The 25,329-nt window shown below is 37.7% G+C and overlaps 1 protein-coding gene across 1 annotated transcript; it reads left to right on the top strand.

Annotated features, from left to right (window-relative positions):
- The first annotated feature begins 3,503 nt into the window (after positions 1 to 3,503).
- Positions 3,504 to 22,640, top strand: LOC114468390 (E3 ubiquitin-protein ligase RBBP6-like). Its single transcript, XM_028455256.1, has 19 exons — positions 3,504 to 4,048; positions 6,944 to 7,046; positions 9,586 to 9,637; positions 11,879 to 11,923; positions 12,023 to 12,111; positions 12,276 to 12,372; positions 12,657 to 12,796; positions 13,459 to 13,631; positions 14,384 to 14,487; positions 14,587 to 14,715; positions 14,863 to 14,999; positions 15,761 to 15,863; positions 15,970 to 16,030; positions 16,168 to 16,204; positions 16,284 to 16,598; positions 17,152 to 17,295; positions 18,248 to 20,206; positions 20,867 to 20,990; positions 21,063 to 22,640. The coding sequence occupies exons 1-19, from the start codon at positions 3,883 to 3,885 to the stop codon at positions 22,041 to 22,043; spliced, it is 4,959 nt and encodes a 1,652-aa protein (XP_028311057.1). The 5' UTR covers positions 3,504 to 3,882; the 3' UTR covers positions 22,044 to 22,640.
- The last annotated feature ends 2,689 nt before the right edge of the window (positions 22,641 to 25,329 follow it).

A 25,329-nucleotide genomic window follows, 5' to 3' on the forward strand; every position in this document is an offset into this window, starting at 1 on the left:
TCAGATAATGCGAAGAGTCAAGATACCATTGCCTTTTTTCATTTTTGGTTTCTCTTGTTCACCTTTTCACCCTGGCCTCTTCAAAACAGTTCCTCTCCGTCACATAGTTGTATTTGAAAATCTCACCCTCCTATCAAACATTGTGTAACTGTAGTAAACGCTTTCTTCAGGCTCCATTGGCCCAATGAGAGAAAATAGTCCTTTATGCTAATAGCCCATAAAAAAAACACTGAATGTTTCCCAGCAGGAAGCCCTCGTCAGATTATTTTCTACCAGACAGTTTTACCTCTACGTGCTCTAAAAATAGCTCTTAGCCTTGGTGGTAATCTTGGAGCATTTTCTGGGAAGATTGAAGTTTAAACAGTCGAGTTGCCAGTCAAAATTTCACACAAAAAAAAAAGTGATGGCATGTTTGTGTGCGTGTACAGCTCGGTTGGAAGCAGCTGTAACAGCTGTTTGTGCCTGAAAGAGACTCAGAGGGAAAGATGCCAGCTTTGATGTTCTGGTTATATATCTATCTATCTGGATGGATGGATGGATGGATGGATGGATGGGAAGATTAATGGATGGACGGACATCAGTCAACACAAGGACACCCTGTAAGCATTGAACACATGATGAGATAGTTCTCATACATGATGTCCTCATGATATTTTGGAGCAAACAAACATAGCCATAAACCATTGCGGTAACATTGCTTTGATATGCTTACATTAAAGCGCACACACACACACACACACACACACAACCACACACAAACACACACACACACACACACACACAGTCAAAGCTGCAGATATAATTGTTTCCAAGCAGCTCTTTGATGGCTGAGTCACTGAACATATCCTGTATCATATCACGATAAGAAGAACATCAGTTTAAAGGCAGCAGCTGTTTCCCTTTCATCCTCTCCACCCCTCTTCTTTTCCTTCTGCATCCCTCCATCCTCCCACTGCTCTCACAATGGTGTGCTAAGCCAGGGAAGATAGGGCAAATCCCTCCTCTGAGCAGAGCTGGCAAGAGCGAAAGAAGCAGAGCAATGAGGCAGAGGAGAGGCTGAGTGCAAACACTTCCTCACACACACACACACACACTGCTCTCCTCTCTTAATCGTGCTGCATAGCATAGTGTGTGTGTGTGTGTGTGTGTGTGTGTGTGTGTGTGTGTGTGTGTGTGTGTGTGTGTGTGTGTGCGCGTGTGTGCGTGTGTGTGTGTGTGTGTTTTTTTATTTATTTATTTGTTCCTTTCATGAAAATGCAAACCAACATAGATTCCCCCATTTAAATTAAATAATATCACAGTCCAAAAGGAAACATTTTCATGATTGAAAATAAAATTCTTATATTTCTCCACGGTCCGCCCCACACACACACACACACGAGAGAGAGTGAGAACAATGGGATAAATGGCATGTGAGAAGCTTATTCAAGGTGAATTATTTTTGCATTCTGGAATGCGGAGTGGTGGTTGTCAGTGCGCTCAGAGCGGCAGGCAGCCTAGATCACAGCCGACTATGGGAGCTCTCTGGTGGGGACGAGCCGACAGCAGCAGCCGCTGCTCGGGACAGTAACTACAGAGTGATACGTACCGTACATTCATGTCAGAGTCCCTAAAACACCAGAAAAATCTCCACTAACACAAGATAAAGTCCATAGACTTTTCACTAGTCTCTAATAGGGCTGAACGATTTTGGAAAATAATCCAATTGCGATTTTTTTTCCCTCAATATTGCGATTGCGATTTAATACGTGATTTTTTTTTTTTCAAAGGCCTCTTGTCATGTATTTTTCAATGAACACAAGCACTAAATCAATATGTTTCATAATAAACAAGAGGATTCTACATACCACAGCTTTAACTTAATACACAATTTTCACTATTTTCTAAAAACCTAAAAATGACAAATCAAAAATTCACAAATCACCCCACAAGTCAAATTTCTAAAGCATTTCTGTGCACAGTTTACATGTTCTCCCAATCATTGCTTCATAGTTCCATAGGTCAGAGTTTTTCAACTCATTTGGAGTTGCCTATAATTTAAATGTCGCCTGAAATGTCTGAAATTAAAAAAAAAAAAACATTACTGATTAAATATTTTTTTTATTAATAAATTCCTATTATTACTGAATTATTTTTAAAATTAAAACACAACACACAATCCTAAACAACTTATTCCATACTTTTAATTTCTCAAATATAAATCTAGCTCAAATACTAAAAATATCTGAGGTGGCGCAAATTCTTGTCACTATCACTAATTCTATATTTGTAACACTGTAACAAATGTGATAATAAAAATTGTGATATCAAAAAGGGGTCATGATCCAAAAAATTTGGGGAACCACTGCTGTAGGTACTACTTTAAATCTGACATTTAAAGGTGTTACACTAGTTAAAGTGTTAAAAGAATACTGGATGAATCAAAGGTATGTCTTTGAAATGTAATGACATTGAAGATGTTTACCAAGAATCTTTGAGAGAAAAAAACAGTCTATGCAACACATTATAAGGTCAATAAAAGTCACAAAGATCAAGAAATAAGGCTTTGTATTCTGACCAAATACATATAATATCATATTAAGGGTTTTCTTTGTCTTTTTTAAAGAAGAATAATGTATTTACCACTATTCATTTAATGATATTATGTCTCCCTCTTGTGGAACTAATGTAATATTGAAGATTGAGAATAAATAAACCAGTTTAGAGCACACATAATGTAAAGAAAATTACACAAATACTAACAGTAGCATTAGTAGCAAGTTAGTTCTAAAGGTGATTATCCTCATGTAGTTGGTGTTTCATATTCAAACACTGAAGCATGGACTGAAACAGGCGGTTTTGAAATGTAACTATTTGTTCATTTTTTTTTATTATTTATTTAAATGTAGAGTCACTTATAAAAATTAAATAGTTTGTGTTCCAATAAAGTAAACAAGGTTTTCAGTCTGTGTGTGGTCCCTGGGTCACTGCAACAGGTCCTCCCAACCTGACCAATATGATGCCTTCACGTGTCAGACTAAAAATTGTACTTTACCAATTTTTCTTTTTATTATTATTTTTTTATTGCAATATTCAAACAATTATACATAACTCTCGTTGGGAGGCAACAATTGTGTTACAATCTTATATACACGTACACATACATAGTATAAATGAAAATTAAAGAACATGTAACAAAAAAAAAACATCCAGCACAACAAATATTTGGAGACATCATCACATACATTCTCAATATCTTTCTATAATTTTTAAAAAAATAATGATAGAGAAACGAAGTAGGCTTTAAGTTATTGTACTTTACAAATGTAGCACAATAATGACATTGTGTTGAATAACAATAATAATAGCAACAATAATAATAATCTATAGTTCAAATTTCTATCTCAAACTGACCTTTGTTTCTCGTTTTATAATAGATTTAATTTAAAGCGAGTCAACACGCTTTTTGACGCGAGAGTTTGGGGAAGTTGTCTGGAGCTGGGGTTTGCGGGTGTTCCTTGAACGCAGCATCAGCGGCTGAGCGCACACTGCTGACGGACCGTGGCTAGAGGAAACAGCGGGTGACTTCTGTCTGACAAAATCTCTACTTTACAGCGAATAAAATTACAAACCGGCCTGGAAACCTGCTGCCTCCGCCGTGTCACGACTCTCTATCGCGGTTCCACCTGAAGCCACGAAATGACAGTCCGTGAATGCAGCAGACAGAGGCTAATTAACGGCACAGCCTGGTAGCGTTAGCAATGAACAAGTGGCGTTGCTAACTTCTGCTACCCGCTAACTACCAGCTACCTGCACCTCCACACTGACGCCGCTGGCTGGGTGTCATCGCGAGAAACAACTAGAGGCTGACGGCTCTTCTTGTCTTTTCCTCCTGATTTCATCATGGCTCATATTCATTATAAATTCTCTTCCAAACTCAGCTACGCCACGGTGGTGTTTGACAGCCCTCACATCACTCTGAGCGACCTGAAGAACCAGATCATGGGCAGGGAGAAGCTCCGAGCCGCTGACTGTGACCTGCAGATCACCAGCGCTCAGACCAAAGAAGGTAATAATCATCACACATGTGCAGCAGCTGGTAACACTGGGATAGAGACACGGTTGGAACACGTGGTGAGTGTTTGACAGCTGTTTGGAGAGGGGGGGATGGGGTGGGCACTGGAGGGGTGTCAGGAAAAAGTCATAGCAGGACAATACTGAGGGTTGGAGGTCATGCTGTGGATGAATGACATGCATTCTTGCTGCTTTTACAGCTTCATAGTATCGCACAGATCAGCTCTGCCACTATCAGCGCTGGGCAAGTCCCAGCAGAGAAGTGGGTTAAAAATAGCGAACATGAGCCAGGAGATTATAAGTGTTAGGTTAAAGTGTAACTGCACAAACATGGAGGCATCAAGGCTGCTGTTATTTGTCAGGTTATCAGGTACCTTAACTAAAATGAGGGTGTCCAGATACAACTTTTCCACTTCCAATACAATAATGACATTTCACCTGTTCTTACTGGCTGATAAGGCTGTCAAGATCCGATATTGACTTCAGAAATTGGTCTGATATTGGCACAAAAAAAGGCGCCTGACTCAAGAATTCTTCCTTCCGCTGCAGTGGTTCAAATTCCACATTTGACATATATATTTTCTCATTTTAACATATTTAACACGGCAAATTCCACCTTTAAAAATACATATATGAAAAAAATAAACATTTTAGGGTGTTTCCTAGGCTAGGGTTAGGTATAGGGGTAGGGTTAAAATAAAAGGGCTAGTGGGGTAGCTAAAAATAGATATGAGCTAAAATAAAACTGACGGAACTTTAAGTCGCGTGGTGCACCTATCACGTGACCTAAATTGGCCAACGAGGGGCGCTGTGTACGGGTGGACTGACGGTCTATTGACACGTGTTACGTACTGATAGTCACTGCCATAATAAAAACAATTGGATCAGATTATTTTGGCTGGCATCTAAAATGTCAGATACCTGAAGTCCAGTCCAGGTAATGACATTGAACTTGTTCTCATTGGGCGATAGAGGAAGAAACTAATTGGATCAGATTATTGCATCTGCATCTAAAATATCCGATACCCTAAGTCCATTCCAAACTCTGCTCCAGCACATTTATCCTGCAGCTGACAAAACTAAATGACAGTAATATATAAATAAAATAAAAAGTCACTAGCTTCAATTGTTATTTTGCACTTTCAATGTATAATTTGTTTTTGTTTTTCATTTATTTTTCAGGATCTCCTAATTTCTTTTAAATTATTTTTTCTTTTCCATAGTAGAATATTCTTATGTTAAGGATAAACTTGTTTATTTTGCCCATTAAAAATATACCTTTTAGTTTTTCTTGGATTTCTTGAAGTTATTTTTCAGGGTCTTCTAATTTTTATTTATTTTTTTTATTTTTTATTTATTCAACTGTAGAATATTCTTATGTTTGAGGGTAAAAATGTATGTAACCCAATGGTTAATATACTGAATGGGTCAGTTTTTCTCATACCTACTGTTGCTGGCTATTCTTTGAGTAATATCATTTGATCGAACCTTTTCTAACATTCCACAGTACAAAATAAGTAAAAAAAAAAATAGTCTGTATGATTCATGCTGATATCATATCGGATTGATATCATTATCAGCCAACACTCAAGGCTGCAATATTGGTATTGTATCAGAAGTGAAAGGTTTTGATCATGACACCCATACTGGTCAATATCAATATCAATAGGATATCATCTCCCAATCAGATGAAATTCAATATCTGATTGGGACACCACTTACTAAAATTGGCTTTAAAAAATAGTCAAAGTGCTTAAAACCATTTGGAGGTAAAGGGTTGCCCTTAGTGATGAATCCATATGTACTGTACATTTTAAACGATTCGATAACAAATTATTTTTGACTTTTCTGCCTGCTAACTTTTTTTCCTCAAACTCGGACCTAAACAAATCCAAGAGACGCTTTTCAATAACACAAAATGCAGTTTATACTATATTGTTGTTTTTTCTAAATGGTCAATATAATTTTACATAACTGAGGGAACACAATCAAAACAAAATACGTTGGTCAATACCAGTCTGGATTAACAATTCATCTAACCAGAATAAAGGTCAAAGGATTTATATCTGATGGACTGATCTACAGCTGGTGAAGCCTGTGTCTCGATCGTATGCGCGGACGGGTGAAATCTTTCATTCATTCATTCATTCATACGCTGACTGCCTCAGCAGGGACATACTACAGTTAAACAATGTGCTCTCATCTTTCATCTCAGTGTGTGTGATAAAAAGGTGTACTTAAAAGAAAAATGTGCTGTAATAAAGTTTAACTGATTAGAGCGCTGTCCGTTTATCATCCAATGGATTAATATAATAAATAATCACAGGCTTTTACGCATTATCAGTGTCAGCAACTTCCTGCCTGTGTTGTCAATTCTGCCTTTTCTGTAACAACAGTGTTGTTTTTTGGTCTGAATTATGGATTTAAAATTTTCAATATTTTAATCTTAAGCAACACCTAACCTGGTCAGGACCAAGTTATGAAGTGGATCAGATCTGAGTGAGTATCATGCGGCAGTGTTGTGGTTTAGGGCAGGATATCCGGGTGTGATGAAGGCCGAAGCGTCAAAGCAAAACTGGCGTATGCGTAGTTGAGGGTAGAGGAACTAGCTGGGCTACTGCTATTAGCATAGCTCCGAATCAAAACAGAAAGATGTTGACGCTGGAGGATGAACGTGTGGAAGCTGCTATAAACTTAGTTTTAGAAGAATCCAGCATTTCTTTTTTTGAAAGAGCAACAGCGAGAGGCTGACATGGACCCAGATCGATGTGGAGAACTCGAGTAAGAGGGAGGGCTACACATTAATCTGGCTCTTGCCAGGTTACATAGAAGTACCAAAATGTGTAATGTTTTTGGTCCATCCTATTTTCGTCTCCACTCTCACCCACAGAGTACACTGATGATAACGATCTGATCCCGAAAGGCTCCTCGGTCATAGTCAGGAGGATCCCCATCATTGGCGGAAGGTCCAAGTCCAGCAAGACCCACAAAGTGTAAGTTGTACATGTCGTCGTCGTCGTTGTGGTAGCATTTGGTTTTGGGCAAAGTTGGCCACTTCTCACTTGTCCATGTAAGTTTCATACTAAAGGTTGACCTTCCACAACGTTCTGCTTTAACGTTCCCTTATTTGCGTTTATTTTGCTGTTCAGATGCATCCAGGTTCTGATTCTAGAAAAAAAAAAATTCCAAGTAGATTCACAATTTTCGATGTTCTTCACAAAACTTTATTATTCCTGTGGCTTGATTTAGCCATTTCACACTTCACAAGTGGATATTAAATGTCTAATTTTAATGACGATTCTTGTAAGTGTAAAGTTTGTTTAAAAGATGTTCAAGAACAGAATATTTAGTTCATATGTTAAAATGTCTGTTTTAATAGAAAGTATAGATTTGAGAGAAAAATTACCAATATTATAATCAGGGAAGCAACTTCCTGTCTGTATGTAGACAAATTATCTTACATTCAAATGAACAATTCACTCATAGTGCACTTTAAATTTGTGCACGTCATTAACTCATTCACTGCCAGCCATTTTAGAGCATTTTGACTGATTTTTAAAGACCCACAAAATATTTTGTACTATGACAATCTGAAATCTGAAACCAGATTCTGAAAGATTAGACGCTCTATTTTCATCACAAAGTTTCTAGCTTGTTTCGTTCTTCCGTAATCAGCAGTTGAATAGAGGCACGTTTCACACAAATCGCCAGTTTGTGACAAAAAGCTGAGAAAAAAAAATTTTTCTGAAAAAACCTGTCAGTGACTTTGAAGGATTTTTTTTTTCTTTTTTTTGCTTTAGGGACACCTCAACATTGGTTTCCTTCTATAAAACAACACTGAGACTGGGCTTTTGATGGCAAAATTATTTTTTTGCTATCTGTTCATGTTTTCTTACTGTATTTTGGCCGTCATCCAAGTCTCTCCCCCTGTCAGTTTGCACACATGCAACTTCCTCCTTGCCCCGGACATGCCGAGTCAACCTGTTTGGCCCGGTTTGTTGATTGTCTTTTCACCCTCGCGACACACTCAATAGTCCACTTAGTTTCACACATGTTTTGGTCGAGTGTGCGCTGCTGTGAGCCGCTGGGAACTTCAGCATCAACTCTCGTAGCGCCATTTTCTGTCTTGTAAACTCCTTTCCTCTCCCTCTGAGCTCTGCCCATCACGGGTGATCTATCATCCAAAGGTGCGCTGCTGCCACCTACATGTCACCAGTTGGTCACTACATCATTGTACAAGCCTGATATTCACAGAAGAGCTTCGCCACACTGTCTCCTAGCAACCCCAGCCGAAAACACAATTGACGTGTTTTTACGTCAATGGCAGTGAACGTTTTGAATTTGAAATGATGTATTTTTACGTCATTGGCAGTCAGTGAGTTAATATGAATGGAAATGTACTGGTGCCCAATGCTGAATTTATCATTAAACAGGAGTTACTTTATCTAGCCACCATTACAAAATAAATAAAAAATAAAATAGGCCTATAACTGCCCCACACAGTTGGCAGTTGCCTGCATATTAGTCAGTCATGCACATCACAGCCAGAACTGTGAAGGGTTTAATGCTTTGGATTCAAGACCCTGCTGGAACCAGACTGACCGTCATGTGATTAGCCCTAGTAACATCATGCAGAACAGTGGAGAAATCAATCTAGAAAGAGTGGTGCTAAATACAAAGGGCTAACCTGTCACTGCAACTGTTTTCATTCTTAAAATTAATAAAAAAGTTTAAAAAATGGAGATTTAAATAATTCATCAATTTAGGATTTTTATCACAACACAAAGTTGCAATAAAATATTTAGTATATAAATGTTTTCTTCAATAATAACTCCTCATTTAACAGGAGAATATACTGCAGTCTCCATTTTGTACCTAATCAGTGGCATATTAAGGCATGTGTGCGTGTTGTGAATGTTTAGTCTTACTGAAACAGTGCAAAGGTCTGAGACTGAACTCTATTGAACTGTACTATTAATGACATAATGTGATCGAGTTGATTTTACTTTTGTAAAACATTCTTTACATTTTACATTTCGTTAAATCCTGTTATTTTTTTAGTCTTTGCCAACATCCCTGACACTTTTTTTTATTTTCCCCCTTTCATTTAAAAAAATATATATGTGCTTTTAAAACATCTATAACAACAGACATTGTAGTGAATATTGTAGTTTCAGGGCAAACTTGAGTTTAGTGAAGGATTTCTTGATGATGACAAATGTCTTACAAAGCAAGTCTCTGATATCTTTATTTTTCTCTGAGTGAGAGCTTTTACTACTTTCCACTGAAGAGTAGCAGTCTATTTGACTACTGAAGGTTCGTAATAACTTTAACTACAATTTCAAAATGTGCTCGGCTGTAGTCTATTTTTTTTTCTGTATTCTTTATTTGATCTATTTAGAAACGTGAAAAGGAAGGAATTATCTACTTGAACGTGATTTATGAAGGATGGTGGCCTATAAATGTTGACACTTTTGCATTATTGTTAATAATAAACACTGTGATTACAAGTGATAATGTTTTGTGTTTCAGTGAGCGAGCAGATGTCCAGCATCGACACGGTTTTGGAGCCAGCAGAGTTGCAGTATGTAGTACACACAGCACTTTTCCAACACTGCCACAAAACACACTTATAATATATATTTCACTTAAGACAATACAGTAGATTTTCAACAAAGACTAGCCTCTAATTCATACAATACTTATTTAAGTTTTTAATTTTACAGTCACATGGAAAAGTCCTAACTTTTTCTGTGTTTTTGAAATGTGAGGATGTAAAACAAATGTTTGTTTTCCTCAACACACAAGCACAACAGTGTTGATGTGTGTCAGTGGGAGGTGCTGGGGCTGGGTTACCATTATCATGCTGAACCAGCGTGATAATGCTGGTTCAGCATGCTGATAAACCCAACAGTTGTTTTATGATGCTAGCTCTGCTCACCCACATTACCCACGCATTCACCAGCTGTTTAATCAGCAAAGTAATGTGAGTTGATTGTGTTTGGGTGAATGATTGCCTATTGTTTTCTAGTCCCAAACACACTACTACACTGTGCTATATCCTATGTTAGTATCACAAATAGTGTGACCAGTTAGCAAAAATGGCATTACTTTACAAGTTAATCAAGTGATGGCACATCTAAAATTTAAAGATCAATGATATCATGCTTGCTGCAGATTAAAGTGAACACCTCTGACCTGATTATCTCTTTTCTCTCTCAGTAGAAGTGTCCGCCATGATTCTTAGTGCTCTGAGTCGCTTGGACTTCATCACTCTTATTGTTTTTCAATAAAAAATATTTGTAAGAAGCTGTGTTATGTATTGTTTGTTTGTGTGAGAGAGAATAACCCCAATATCTATTTAAGGTTGATTTTTATTTGCTCTGTAAGCACTTGACTTCTCAGTGGTTAAAAATGTTAGACCTGGTATTAGCTCTACAGTTACTTTTGTTATTGAACGACACAATATCTCCAACAACTGGATACTGTTTGCTCATAATAACAAAGGTCTTGTATTACAAAGTGTATCAGTGGGTGAAACTTGGGTGCTTTTGACATTTTGTTCTGCATATTTTGGATGTCTCGGTGCTCTACCAGAACTGAATCGAATGCTTTCTTTTCCCCTTCATTTTGCTCTGAAAAAAGATGGATAATGGATAACAGAACATTCACTGGTTGAAGCATTTAACTATTTTAACAGCAATGATTTGGTGTGACAAATCAGAGTCATAGCATGCTAAACTTACTACAAAAAAATGTGTTTTTATTTTTTGGAAACCATTGATGGCAACCAGTTTCTCATTTTAGTGCATTGTTAAAAGCAAAGAAACTAAATGTGGATATAATATATACAGTTTTAAAAGGATTTCAAACCTGTCATTCTCGTAGGCGCTACCTATAGATAATAATTCCAGCAAGTTCATTTTGTCTTTTAAAAAAAAATATGTTAAGGTTTTCATTTATTCAGACATGTTTCGACTGCCGACTGTCAGTCTTCCTCAGAGTCATCTACTGATCTCTTTCTTGTGTCCTTTATGTGGCCTCTGAGGAAGATTGAAGACAGCTCGCAATCGAAACATATCAGGAGATCAAAGTAAACTTCCTGAAAAAAGTTGTCTGAATATATTAAACCTTAACATATTATGTGCGCAACTTGCTGGGTATTAGCAGTTGTAAATCAACACTAAATCCAATTCATTCTTAAATTATAGTGGTTATGCTTCATTATTTAAAAAGCATATGGTATGTTGCTATGAGAGGGTATATGAATTAAAGGTTAAGTATGTAGCAACATTTATTACAAGAACAGGAGCAAAGAAGAGCAACATATTGAAATGCAACTGATTTCTAAAAGTAGAAGCTAAATGTCCTTTCAAACCTCTTCTTGTTGCTGTGTATATGATGTCCTTCTCGAGACTTTAATCCATCAATGATCAAGCACAGAGAGCTCATTAAATTGAGTGTTGCTGTGTCATCTGTTATTCCAAGGGGCCTTTTCTTTCTTTTCTTCTCTTCTTTTTTGAGAAAACAACAATTATCCAACCAAGCCAACTGGTTTTGTGGAAACCCTTACTAAGTTTCTCCTACATTACTGGAGCAGCTCTGATGTATCGATTCCATGGAGGTTACTTTCTCTCTTTGAAGAGCATTGCCATTATATAGCCAGTGTGGTTTTCTTTTTAAACTATATCTTTTATCTTAAACTATGATTCAAATGAAGCTACTGTCTTTTTTAAACTGAATTAACAGTTCTGACCTTTTTTGTCTTATTTACATTTACTTTGAGTTATTTCTTTTCAAATCTGACTTTGTTTAAATCTAACAGATGGGTGACCAGAATTCAACCAAAGCCTTGTCTTTTTTCTCTAAGGTATGCTGTCATTCACTTTTATAAAGATATGTGCATGTGTTTCTCTAAAAATACTGACCTGCCACCTGTGTGTCTCACACATTGAATTTATGTGTGTAGATACAGATGGCTAACCTGGTTGATGCCGATGTGTCAGAGGAGGATAAGATCAGAGTTATGATAAATCAGTCCGCCTACGACTCCATAAAGTGAGTCAAGCTTCTCACCCCAAGCCTCCCCATTTTCCCCTTTCCTAACTTTTGTGGTCTCGTTCTGTTGTCACATTTGTAGTCTTACCGTTTCCTTGTCTTTTATTGGCTTCTATTGTCTCTTTCACATCCATCTGTGTGTTCCTACATCCATCTTTCTCCAGTCCAAACAAGAACCCTGGCACAGTCCTTTCTGCAAACTACACCTGTTACCGCTGTGGGAATTCAGGACATCACATCAGGAATTGTCCTCTTGGTGCGGTAAGTGTTCGCCACTTATCCAGTCCTGCCCAGAATAGTTATTAGAAAGAAAATGTAACACAATTCAATTGATAATAAAAGATTTGACCATATTATTGAGCCAGAAGCAGCACTTTTGATGCCTTCCAATGCAGTGTATATTTTGGAATTTGAAGATACACCCAAATATCTGACTCAGAGCGTAGTTTTATAATGAATATCTTTGGAAAATTTGTAGAAATAAATATTTCTACAGTTTCGTACTGTAACTTTGGATTTTTACCATTGTGTGTATTTGACCACAGGATAAAACATCTGAATCTCACGTGAAACTGAAGAAGAGCACGGGCATCCCTCGTTCTTTCATGGTGGAAGTGGATGATCCAAGCATAAAAGGAGCCATGCTGACTAACTGTGGGCGTTACGCCATTCCTGCCATAGACGCGTGAGTGTGGACGGAAGTGTAAAGGAAACAGTTTTATATTTGAAAAAAGGTTTGTCATCTTATAAAGCTGTGTATTGAGAAGTTGGATCAACATACTTGAGTGGCTTAAATTTTGCTGGATGTTGGTGTAAAGAGTACTGATATATCCTACTCAAGTAGAAGAACTGTTACTTGATTGAAATTGTACTCAAGTACAAGTAAGTCAGACATAAAATAAATTTCCAATGAACAATCTATGTTAACTATAGCTGCTCATTACTAAATGTATCTCTATTCACTCTTCTGTCGATCCAACCTACTCGCCACAGATTGTAGAGCCCACAGGTGATAGTTTTTATAGAAGGAGCGGGGATAACAGTGCAAGATGGTCCCAAAATGTCACATGATCTTGTTCTCAGCCAATAGCAAAAATCAATTGTAATAGCCTGGTTCCAACCCATAGAGGGCAGTCACTCTGACATTTTTCAACTAAATATGCCAAATTGAAATACTTTGACTTAAATGTTGAGTTAGACCAGGATCTTTTGGGTACAAGTACAAGTAAAATTACTGATTTATAATTATACCTGTACCCATAAAATCAACTCATTTACAGTAACGTGAGTACTTGTAATTCGTTATTAATGTCGTAAAAATGTAACGCTTGTGTCGTATTTTTACAGACAAGCCTATGCTGTGGGGAAAAAGGAGAAACCGCCGTTTATGCCACAAGAGCAGCCTGAACCTAAAATGGAGGAGAATACTGTTCCAGAAGAGCTGCTCTGTCTAATATGTCGAGATATGCTGTGTGACGCTGTGGTCATCCCCTGCTGTGGAAACAGCTACTGTGATGAGTGTGAGTGCTCCTTTAACATCTGTGGAACGTTACATTGATTATTGTATTTGGCAATTGAAAATTGCCAAATACATTGTTCTTGTTGGAGTTCTTATTATTTTTCTTCCTCAACTCCTTTGTCCTGGAACTCCTCCTATACTATTAATGTAGCACTAATGACACGTATGTCATCTCATAGGGGCAATGTCAAGGATGTGCACTTGATCTTTTTTGGAGCCAAAATGTCAAGGTCAAGGTCTCGTCAAGTGTCAAAAACCCACATTTTCCATATCTCTACGAATATTTATGATACAAGTTCAATGCTTACATTTATGAAAAGCTCATCTCAAGTGGAGTATTTTATTTAATAGTTCATGACATCACAAAAAAATACTCTTTTCCCTATAACTTGGTCATGAATTGAGATACAGTGCTCAGACTGGTACCATTGAACAGTATTTCCTTTCAATGTGTGAACTTGACCTTCGCTCAAGGTCATATTTAAGGTCAAAGTCAGTCTTCTTTTTTTTCCTGCATTATTACTTCCAATTTAATTAGTAAAAAGAACAATGTAAACGGACATTACTCAACAACAAAATTCACACAGTAAGTCTTTCACATGAACAATTGTATTTGGCAATTTTCTCAAATTGCCAAATACGTATTTGCCTTGCAAAGTTATAATCTATTACTTTTGTATGATTTGTTGACCAACCAAAAGGCAACTACATTTATTTTTGTTCTGTTAACATTTCAACTGTTGTGTCACACAGGCATTCGCAGCGCTCTGCTGGATTCACAGGACCATGTCTGTCCTACTTGTAACCAGACTGATGTCTCCCCAGACTCCTTATTTGCCAATAAATTTCTTAGACAGGTGAGCCGATGCTTTGATACACATGGAGTCCAGTTGAAGAGGACGAGATTTTCTGTTTTTTTTCCATGCTGATAGAAATTCACTGTTCTTACGTTCCAGGCGGTCAGTAGTTTTGACAAGGATCAAGGTAACACTCAAAGTTTGAAATCAGCGACTGTTGTTCCCACACCGCCTGCTCGGACCACAGAGAGCCAACCAACATCTCACCACTCATCTTTCAAGCAGCAGGTGAAGCTTTAATGATGGGTTTTAAACCTCTTAAATACTGTTTAGATTTAGTTTTTCAGACACTGTTTTTAGAACTTTGCTAAAAGAGTTTTCACCTTGTTGTCATGTAGTGTGGCCTTTACTATTGTTGTTGTTTTGGTTTTGTAGGACAATGTCCCAGTGCATCCAAAGACCATAAACGCACCACAGGCATCTCTGCTGCCCATGGTTTTAACCACTGTTGCCTCTGACACACCGTGCTCTTCTCCTCAATCAATGCAAAGCCAACAAGATACTTTAAATAAGTACGTGAACCAAGAAAAAAGTGCATTAAAAATGTGCTTTTATAATCTATTATTTAAGAAAAACTTTTTAGGTTACAAGATGGATTTGTATTAGTATTTAATTTGTCTTTAGTATCGTCTAAAGCAGTGTTTTTCAACCTTGGGGTCATGACCCCATGAGTGGTCGCCTGAAATATCTAGAAAACAAAAATGGTGCTGATTAAAGTTATATAATTTTATTTTTTAATTATTCTTCAATCTCAAACAACTGTATTCTATACAATAACTTTCTAGAATGTAAATGTAGTCTAATAAAGTACAGTATAAAAAATATCTAAGCTGGTGGATGTTGTCACTTTGTGCTCTAATTCTTCCTACCCGTAGCACAATATCATAAAAATAATCAAAAACGAATTTTAAAAAGAAAAGAAAAAAACGTCTTTGGGGTCGCCAGAAATTTGTGGTGTCAAAATTCTATGAAAATAGTTAACATAAGAACAACTAGTATTATATCATGTTGTTAATCTGAATGGAGATGTATTTGTGTTTATTAAACGCATGTGCCATTTACAAAATGTAACATTATGCTTTATTTATTAAACCACTTTACATTGCAGTAATATTGTTACAATTTCCATGACTTATTGTCCAGAAAATTCTGGAAGAGGGTAAATCAAAACAATAGTTTGTTAGTCTTGTAGTTTTAAAAATTCCAGGAATTTTATGACGGTATTGCAGAAAAACTAGTAAATGTATTGTTTGTTGCTGAACTGTTTACTCAGTGATGGAAAGAAAGAATGTGACTCAGCAGCCTCCTCCCAGTCAAAGCTGGTTTTAAGCAATGATCCCACTGCACCTGATTCTTTGTCCCTGCTGAACTCACTGGTGAGAACACAAACACACACACACACACACACACACACACACACGACATAGACAGGTTGAGACTTTGTCATTGGTGTGTGAAATCTTAATCATTTGTGTCCATTAGGTTAAGCCTACTGAAGAAACAGAGCCGCTACAGATCAGTATAAGTCCCCTGCTGCCCTCAGGTGAGTAATGCAGATCTCCTGGTGTGTGTGTGTGTGTGTGTGAGAGAGTCAGTTCTGGTTCTTTCCATCTTTGCTGTGAAACTGTATGAACTTGTAGCGATTGATGGAAAGCCTGTTTTTTGTGTTTAAATGTTCAGCAACGAGCCTCCCTAAGCCATCAGCCAGCCTGCACAGGTCAGTCGGTACCTGATGTTGCTGAGGAGTGTTTTATATATTTCTGTTGCCACTCCTCACTGATCCTTTGTGCCCACAGCCCCCCCTCCACCATCGATTGTCCCACCGGAGGCAGGAATGAATCCAACATCCAGCAGCTGCTTCCCTCCTCTTCCTCACTTTCTCTCACCCCTCAGCCTCTTTTCCCCCCATCTGTTGTTCACACTTTTCACTCAGCTCACCAGCCTTACAACAGTTACCCTGCTGGATACAATCCCACCAGGACTACCTGGATGCTACCAACACCCCTGGGTACCCCCATCCCTTCTCTCTGTTCCACTGCCAACTCCTCCTCTTCCATCCCCAGCTACACTCAGAGGGATTGGTACGGGCATCAGAGGACGAGGAAGGAAAGGTAAATATATTATTGGGTGTTTCTGCATTTTTTCATGTTAGATTTCAACTCCAAAATTTGAATTTCCATAATTGAAAAGCTTTTTTTGTTAGTTTTTTGGGTAAAATAGACTGCCACTTTTTTATATGTTATCTTAAAGATTAAATGTTGTTTTTTTTAAAATACATAAAAAATACATAAATGACATGTCATTTATTTATTTCTAGGTTTGTAAGCTGCAACCCATAAGGTCTTTTTACAGCATTAATTTTTTTGTTTGTGGTTTCAGTGTTTTTACCAGGTGATTGCACCTGATTACAAAATATGCAAACATTTGTGCAAGGGAAGATGTCTTATAAGAATACATTTGTATTTACATATATTTACCTATTCTGCATTAGAATGTGTTTGCAGCAACCTTGTTTGATTCGCACCAAAAAACAATTGCAAGGTCAAACGGTGACACCAGAATTTATACAACCGTATCCAACAATCACACCATTTTAGTTTCAATCATATGATGCCATTGTTCCTTTTTTTTTTTTTTTAACCACTTCCTCATTTTGTCATTCAGGTCACCTCACAGAGGATCGGGCTCCAGACGCTGCTCGTCGAACGCTCATTCAAAGTCCTCCAAATCAAAGTCATCTCAGTCCTACTCCTGCTCGTCAAGTCGCTCTGGATCTCGCTCCCGCTCCAGATCTCAAAGCAGGTCCAGGTATGGTTGTGTGCATGAGTGCAGTATGCTCAGTAGATTTTTACTTTTGATAAACTTTTATCATAACTCTTTCATGTGTATGATTTAAACCTGTGTGAAGGAACTTCAGTTCATTCATTGAAGCTTTAAATTGTTATACAAAGCAAGGAATCAGGAAATGTTTAATTAAACAGAGGGAAGTTATAACTTAAGAGGGAAATCAAACCTAAAGGTTTGCAGTGTTTGTATAACAATGAAAAGCTTCTGTATTACCATCTGTGGAGTTAAACTGTGAAACAGACTTAAGTACTGAATTTAAAATATTTCCGAGCATAATTCTGTTTAAAAAGAAGCATAAAAAAATTATACTTCAGAGGTGTGTTGATAAATAATAAGCACAAGGTGCTCACTTGTTATTTTGAATAAAAAGTTGTGGGATATGGGACATTATTGCAGAGGAGGTATGGTTAATGTAAAGAAACAATTATTGAGTGGTTTCTGTGTGAGTATTATATACCATTGATTGTTCATTCACACTACAGTTTTCAAATTGTTAGTAAATTGAGACTTTAACGTTTAATTTAGGAAATCTAGTCAAAATTAAAGAGGTAGGATTAGTTAAGTTTATACTTCTTCCTTCGCCTTTTCATTCATGAGATCCGTGAGATTTGAAGATGCATGATACTGTATCGTTATTTCTTGATGTTAATTTATATTATTGTATTTTTAACTGTTTTTAAGTTGTCATTTACACGATCCAATCAAATACTGGGTGAAATGCTCAAACTTTTTATTTCTGACTTGTGAAGATGTTTTTAAAATGATGATAAATAATTAAATCTATTGTCTCTACAGAAGAATGAACAGTTAATACAAATGCAGTATCCAGTGTATTTTAAAGATGGTTAAGGACTTTATTTTAAAAATCAACAACCACACTCATTTCTCTCACGCTTCTCTTTTTTTCCCCTAGACCTCACTCTCCGCACTCCCATCACAGGGATCGCCACACACGCTCTCGCCCACCGAGCTCCTACAGCTATGGTTACAAACGCTTACGCTCTCCAACACCCTCATCCTCGTCTTCTCCACGAAGGAGCCACCGCTCCAGATCCAAGTCACCCTCAGAGCATCGCAGGAACCACCGCCATCGTAGCAAGGGCTCGTCCTCCCACAGCTGCACATCCAGGAAGGGAGAGCGCTCCAAAAGGGAAGCAGTTACAGTGGAAAGTAACTTATATGACCAACATTCCAAACACAGGGGCAGCCTGGAGTTGAAGCTGGACAGCGAGCGCTTCCTGCAGTGGAAGAAGGATTACACAATGATGTGTGAGAAATACTTCAGCGCCTACGTCAGCCAGTTCCACGTGCCTCCTCTTCCACCAGTGCTCACTGTGGCTTCTAATCATTATCCTGGCTGGGACGACATGATGAAAACGAGATATTCATATGCTTCAGATTCTCACAAACCACACATGAGCAGGAGGGAGAAGCACTCCCCGTCATCTGAGTCATCCAGTTATACTCACTCTCAATCGTCAAGTGACAGTGGCTCAACAGGATCTCAGTCCCCTTGTGGCAGCCATTCATCTAATTCTCATGTAGCCAATGATAGGTCCTCTCCAACCTCCCAGTCCTCTAGCAAAGGCCCCGCCACACCATCTGAGGATGGACCAAAGATGTGCAGTCCTTTGCCTCTCACACAAATTAAAGAGAACAAAGCAGGTCAAGGGGACAAAATCACTGAAAACAAGAAACAGAGCCTAGAAAATGTGAAAAACAATCTGAATAAATTAAATAAATGGGAAGAAGATGGAGGAGAGGACAACAGAAAAAATGAGAAGCAGCGAGAAAAAACGAATCCCTCTATTTGTGAGCGGGACTCTTCAGCACAGGACAAAACACCAGTCTGTGATGATGATGTATCTGAATCTGTCCAAATGCTGCCAAAACCACATTCACCTACAAGAAAAGACCTTCAAGGAAAAATCAAAAAGAAGAGAAAATTGGAAGAAAAAAAGGAAAAGAGAAAAATCAGTGAAACACACTCAAAAGAAGATCTGGAGAGACAGCGCAAAGAAAGGACCAGCGAGGAAGCAGCCAGTGTAAATACAACCAGAAAACAAAGCCCTGTTGACGCCAGAGCTTTAGACTCTGGATCCCAAAAGAAAAGAAAAAAAGAAGAGGAAAATATATTGGTAAATAAGAGCGAAGGCCATTTTAGTTTTGACCCAGAAATTCAAATGCGTGAATCTTCAGTAAGAGACGAGAAGACACTAAAATCAGAGAGGAAACGACAGGCTGTGACTGAGACCAACATCTGGGAGGGAGGGATAACTGTGAAACCTCAGAAGAAGATTAGCATCAGCATTAACCTGGACCTCAAAGGGAAGGGTGAGAACATTGATCAAAAGGATGAGTCCTGTCTAGATGAGATTACAGAGAAATCTGAGGACACTAAAGAGCATACTGCTGTCCTAGCAGAAGACAAAAGTCAGATGGAAACAGTTGAGAATGACAAAAGTGAGTCTAAATCTCAGATTGTGTTGCAGGAAAACATGAAACAAGCACAAGAAGGAGAGAAAAAGCAATGGAACAAAAATATTTTCACCAATTCCAATTTTGTGATGTTACGGGAAGATGCTGCTGAGGACGGAGACGGAAAAGATGAGCAGGAATCAAATTGGCGTGATGCACTCAGTGGAGATGAGGAGGAAGTGGCAGGAAATGAAGAAGCTTTGACTGCAAGAGACGACCATCAAGAAGAAAACATGGAAGAGCTGGCTACATCTGCACTAAAACCCTCAAATGAAAACACATCCGTAGAACACAAAGGTGAGACACAGGAGGCGGAGCTTGAGGAAAAGACAATGAAGTGGAACGAGGGAGACGACAAAATCCATGATGGACAGGACTCAACCACAACTGGAAGGTCTGTACATCTCTACCTTTTTTCATACGTTTATAATCTGATAAACAGTTTTTGTTCAGGTGGGATTTTTCTGATGTATTTATATTACCATTTTAATTAAGTTTTGTGCGTGTACCTTCAGTTACAGTTAATGAGATGTTGGTTTAGTGTGGATCAAACAGCCTATAACTGTGGTTCTCAAACTGTTTCTGTTGGGCTCCTCTTTGAAGAATGAACATTTCAACAAAATGGGTAAAAAAAAAATTCAAAAGGTAAAAAATGTGACTGTTCTTCAAAACTCACAAAATAAGACAATGTGCCATTATATATTTTAGAACAGCAATAATGATACTTTTTCTGTTGCGCCTCTTTTTGAAGAATACAAAAATTCAACAAAATAACTTTTAAAAAAAATGGGGAAAAAAAGGTTAAAAAAAATGCAACTATTCTTCAAAATTCATGCAGTCACATATTTTAGAACAGTAAATAAAGTTCTTTGAGTGCAAATAAATGGTTAGACATCACTCAGACTAACACACACTGGGTAATTCTCTGTGTACTAAACACTGCTTAAAAGCCCAAGATCCCAATACAAAATCAAAGCTAAAAGAAAGTCACAATTGTAGAACTCAAAAAGATGTTCAATATTATTTTTGTGTGTGTTTCATCGTCATCTAATAGTGAACCTGTAGTTGGAGGAGGTGAAGCTGAAGAGAGTCCAGAGATACAGGCTTCAGTGAAAACTAAAAGGGAAAACCCATCAGGCCAGCTCACCGACAGTCTGAATATGCTTGAGATCATGAAGGTTTGTGTCAAGTCATGATACTGATATTGTGTTGCAGTGTTTGTTTTATCTTGTTGAACTTCTCGTCCTCAGATATCAAGCTCCAAATGGGACGACTGTGAAACAAAGGACATAGGAGAGGTCAAAAACACTTCTTCTACAATACTGCCTCAACTGTCTGTGGGAAAGATTAAACTGGAAATAAAAAAACACAAGAATCCATTGAGATTAAGGACAACTAAGTGGGACCAAGACACAGGAAGTGTGTTAGAAAAAGACAGAGACAAAAAGAAAAACTCAACTTCATCTTCCTCACAGCCAACTGTGTCTCCCTCTAACGGCAAAGATAGGAATTCCAGCAGTTCATATGTGCCTAAACACAGAGAGCCAAGTACAGAGAGGGACAGAAGCAGAGGAAGAGAGACGGAAAGGACCAAATATAACGAAAGTTCACGAGTTAGAATGAGAGAAAAGAACATGGAGAAAGAGGGTGAGCGTAGCTATACAACTTCAGGGCAAAATAGAAACCAATCAAACCCACCAAAGTCTTGCACAGACATGGAGGGGAGAAACTGGCAAAATGAAGGTCAGAGGTGGAGTTCTAACAGCTCCTCTTGTCCTGACGGGAATCCTCCTGGTCCGAGAAGCAGAGGAAGCAGCACGAGCAGCAGATACAGTGACTGGCCAGATCACAGAGCACACAAATCACATCAAGTCATCAAGGAGTCAGTTTCACCTGACTGGAAGCATAAAGAAAAACACAACTCTCACAGCGATTTCCAGGACCAGTCTAAGATATACAGACACCAGGAGCGACCAGCAGGGATACAGCACCATTCCCCACCCATCCGCTCTCACAGCCACAGCCAGGAGAAACGCTCCTCTGAAACCTCAGGAGACGGCTTCAACCAAAGACCAACTCAGAGAAAAAGTCTAAATGAAAGCAAGCAAGAGAGAAATAAGTGGGAACTCGTTATAGGAGATAATCCCGTAAAAGAAGGAAAATCAAGGAGAGAAAATCCAGAGTGCAGAATGGGTGAGAAAAAAGAGAGGAAAGAAAAGAAACAAAGATAAAGATGAGATCAACTCTGGGATGAATAACAACAAGTGAAGCTCAGATATATCATATTAAGTAATGAAGGAAATCACCATGACTAATGACTTCTTAAATGTTCTCCGACCAAAAAAAAAAAAAAGTGCCTGAGTGATTTATGTTTACCTTAGTTTCCCTAAATGGAAAACATATGACATTGGGAAACAGATTTGATTAGTTTGTTAGTAAAATCAGCAAATGCACAGTACTTTCAGTTAGAATTTATTTATGATTTTGGGGGAAATGTTTATATTAAGATAAGTAATAGGTCAAATAATATTCAACAAAATACACAAGACTCCTTGCTGAGGACTACCTGCTGCCATTGGTCTTTATCTCTAAACCTGTTACAATTATATTCATCAAATGCTACATTTTGCAGAATCCTCAAAAATGTGTGTGTTGCGCATATTAGAGTATCTGATTAATTTAAAGGATATCATCAATGTATCATCATCTATGCCTTTTTTCATTTTTGTTTGAAGATGTTTCAAAATAACGGATGAATGGATCGATGTATTATCAGACAATGTTTAGTTGTTCCTGTTTAAAAGGAAATAAAGAACCCTGCATAACAACTTGTGTTCAGATATTGCATTTAATGGTATTTCTTTGACGTTTCTAGGACTACTAGGCAAAGAATAAAAATGAGGGTGAAAAAAATCCATATATGAATAAAGGACTGTGGGAATGACCTTAGTTTTTAGTGTTTACCAATATAAAAAAACACGTCTTTACTTGATAACTTCACAGATATGACATTTCATTTCATTGAAGGACATAATGATATAATTATTAGAATGACCTAAAATTAGAAGAGTTATATGTTGAAAGAATATAACAAAACTATTTAGAAGGGATATCTTACTGAAATGTGCCTTTAGTGCAGCCGGTACAACTCAGGGGCATTATTTACCAACAAAGACATTTTTCCCTAAGCTCAGCTGTTTTTACAGAACATCACTCAATGGACACCTCACTTACTATAAACTTTTGTTTATGTTCCTAAAAGAACTGTAGCCAGAAATAATAAACTAAATGCCAATTTTGCTCTTTTTTAAAAAAAATTATATTCTGCCAATGTCTGGATTTTCAACCACCGTGTTGTGACGTGAATTTATCTTCATTACTGCAATAATTTTTGCTTGAGATCATTGTTAATGCCTCTGGTAATCATAAGCAGAGAGGGTTTAGGTATTCCTCCATGTCACTAGGTGGCAGTAACTAGCTTTATGTAATGATGTGAATATTCATTTGTAGGTGCTGTTGAAACTCAATACTACAATAACAAAAAGAAAGGGTTCAGATTTAAAGATGGGTTTACAAACCAAATGTTTTTCAGGAAATAAATCTATTCATTGTAGAACAATTGTAAAAGTACCAATAGTCAAACTTGATGGATGTGTTTAATATAGTAATATAATACCGTTAAAAACCCATTGGTATTTAAATTTTTTTCTTTTCTTTTTAAAAAGTGATGTGTATTATTGATGTACTTTTGTACCTTAATAAAGAACACACATTTCAAAAGGTTTTACCTTAAATCAAGGTTGCCCACATTATTTTTGGCAAGTATATGCAAATACATATTGAGTTTTCTCCACGTAGCATATTATTTCTTTAGCAGTTTAATTAAAATTTAACTGGAACACAAACAAAAATGGCAAAACCTATCAATATCACAACCAGAACCAAACCCTGTAATTGTTAAAACATTATATTACAGTTGATATTGTGCTTTAAACCATTTCTTCTCATCTTATTTTTTTTTTCTTGATTTTTATTTAATTTGCTTTAACAGCATTAAAGAGCTGTTTTACATAATCTATCACTCAGATGGACCCTATTACTAGCATGCACTCCCGCTCCGACAGCACTCTCATTAAATAATAAATATCTTAGATATCTTATCTTTTTTGTCTTTGGGAGTCTGCTGCTGCCAATAACTGCACAGGATTGACTCTTAAAGCTGATCATTTGTAGACAGCATATCACTACACAAAGTACTGACACACTGTTTGCACATTGTCGGTACATGGCAGTGTAAACTGCTGCGTAACATTTAACCTTAAAATGATTATTCATGCTTTAGGGAGAGGGCACAGCAGTAACACTGAAGTTGTGCAGTGGCTTCAGAGCCAAGGGTTGCTAACCTCTGGGGCCAAAGTTGAGTGGAACCCCTTTAGGTGACACTGTGCTTTGTATTTTCCTTGTTAAGTTAAAAGTCAAGGAGAGAGACAGTAAGTGCAGAAGTCACAAGTGTTTATTTATACATGTTTAAGAGGTCATCTGTAGAAAAACACATCACCTCTCTGCTGGGACATTTCAAATTACCTTTCACGCACTGAGTGGTCTCTGTGTTGCCTTTTGGCTTAAAGCGTATGAGAGGCCTCTATGGACCCATTAACTCCTCAGAGACAACACACACAGTTATTTCCAGCTGTAACATGACCGCCCTGACAGAATCAGACGGAAGTCACGAGCTTTGGCTCGAAAAGCCTGTGGAGCTTTTTTTTTTTTTTATTTTATAAGTCTTACTTCAACGTGCAGAATGTATGAGTTTAAACGCAAACCATACAATAAGGACACAAATATTCTAATGCTTTACCATCACGATATGGGGGTGTGGAATGCAGAACCCAAACACGGAGATAGAATGAGGCAGCAGGCAGGGTTATGCATTCATAATACTAGTCCATGTTTAATGCTCAAACCAAAAAAAAAAAAAAAAAGGCACAAGGAAACCAGGGAGCAAGGTACAAAAATGCAGCAGCACATGACGAGGGTAACATTGACAATGATCTAGCAATCGTTCAGTGTCAAAGCAGTCAGCTAAATAGTTCTAACTAGTCTAAAACCCAAAATCACGTTTTTTCTGCTGAATACAAATGTACTTGTGTATGAAATAGTCCTGTTTTTCGGTTCCTGGTCCAACTCTCAACATTTTAGTTAAAGTATTTCAATTTGGCATATTTAGTCAGAGTGACTGCCCTCTATGGGTTGATACCAGGCTATTACAATTGATTGTTGCTATTGGCTGAGAACAAAATCATGTGACATTTGGGGACCATCTTGCATCACAACCAAGCATGGTTAGCCCCGCCCCTTTTATAAAAACTAGCACCTGTGGGCTCAACAATCTGTGGTGAGTAGGTTGGATTGAGAGAAGAGTGAGTAGAGAGGTATATTTAGTCATGAGTAGCTATAGTTAACATAGCATAGATTGTTCATTGGAGATTTTATAGTATAGACTGGGCGTGTCTTAAC

This window comes from Gouania willdenowi, chromosome 8 (assembly GCF_900634775.1).
Source record: "Gouania willdenowi chromosome 8, fGouWil2.1, whole genome shotgun sequence".
Taxonomy (NCBI): domain Eukaryota; kingdom Metazoa; phylum Chordata; class Actinopteri; order Blenniiformes; family Gobiesocidae; genus Gouania; species Gouania willdenowi.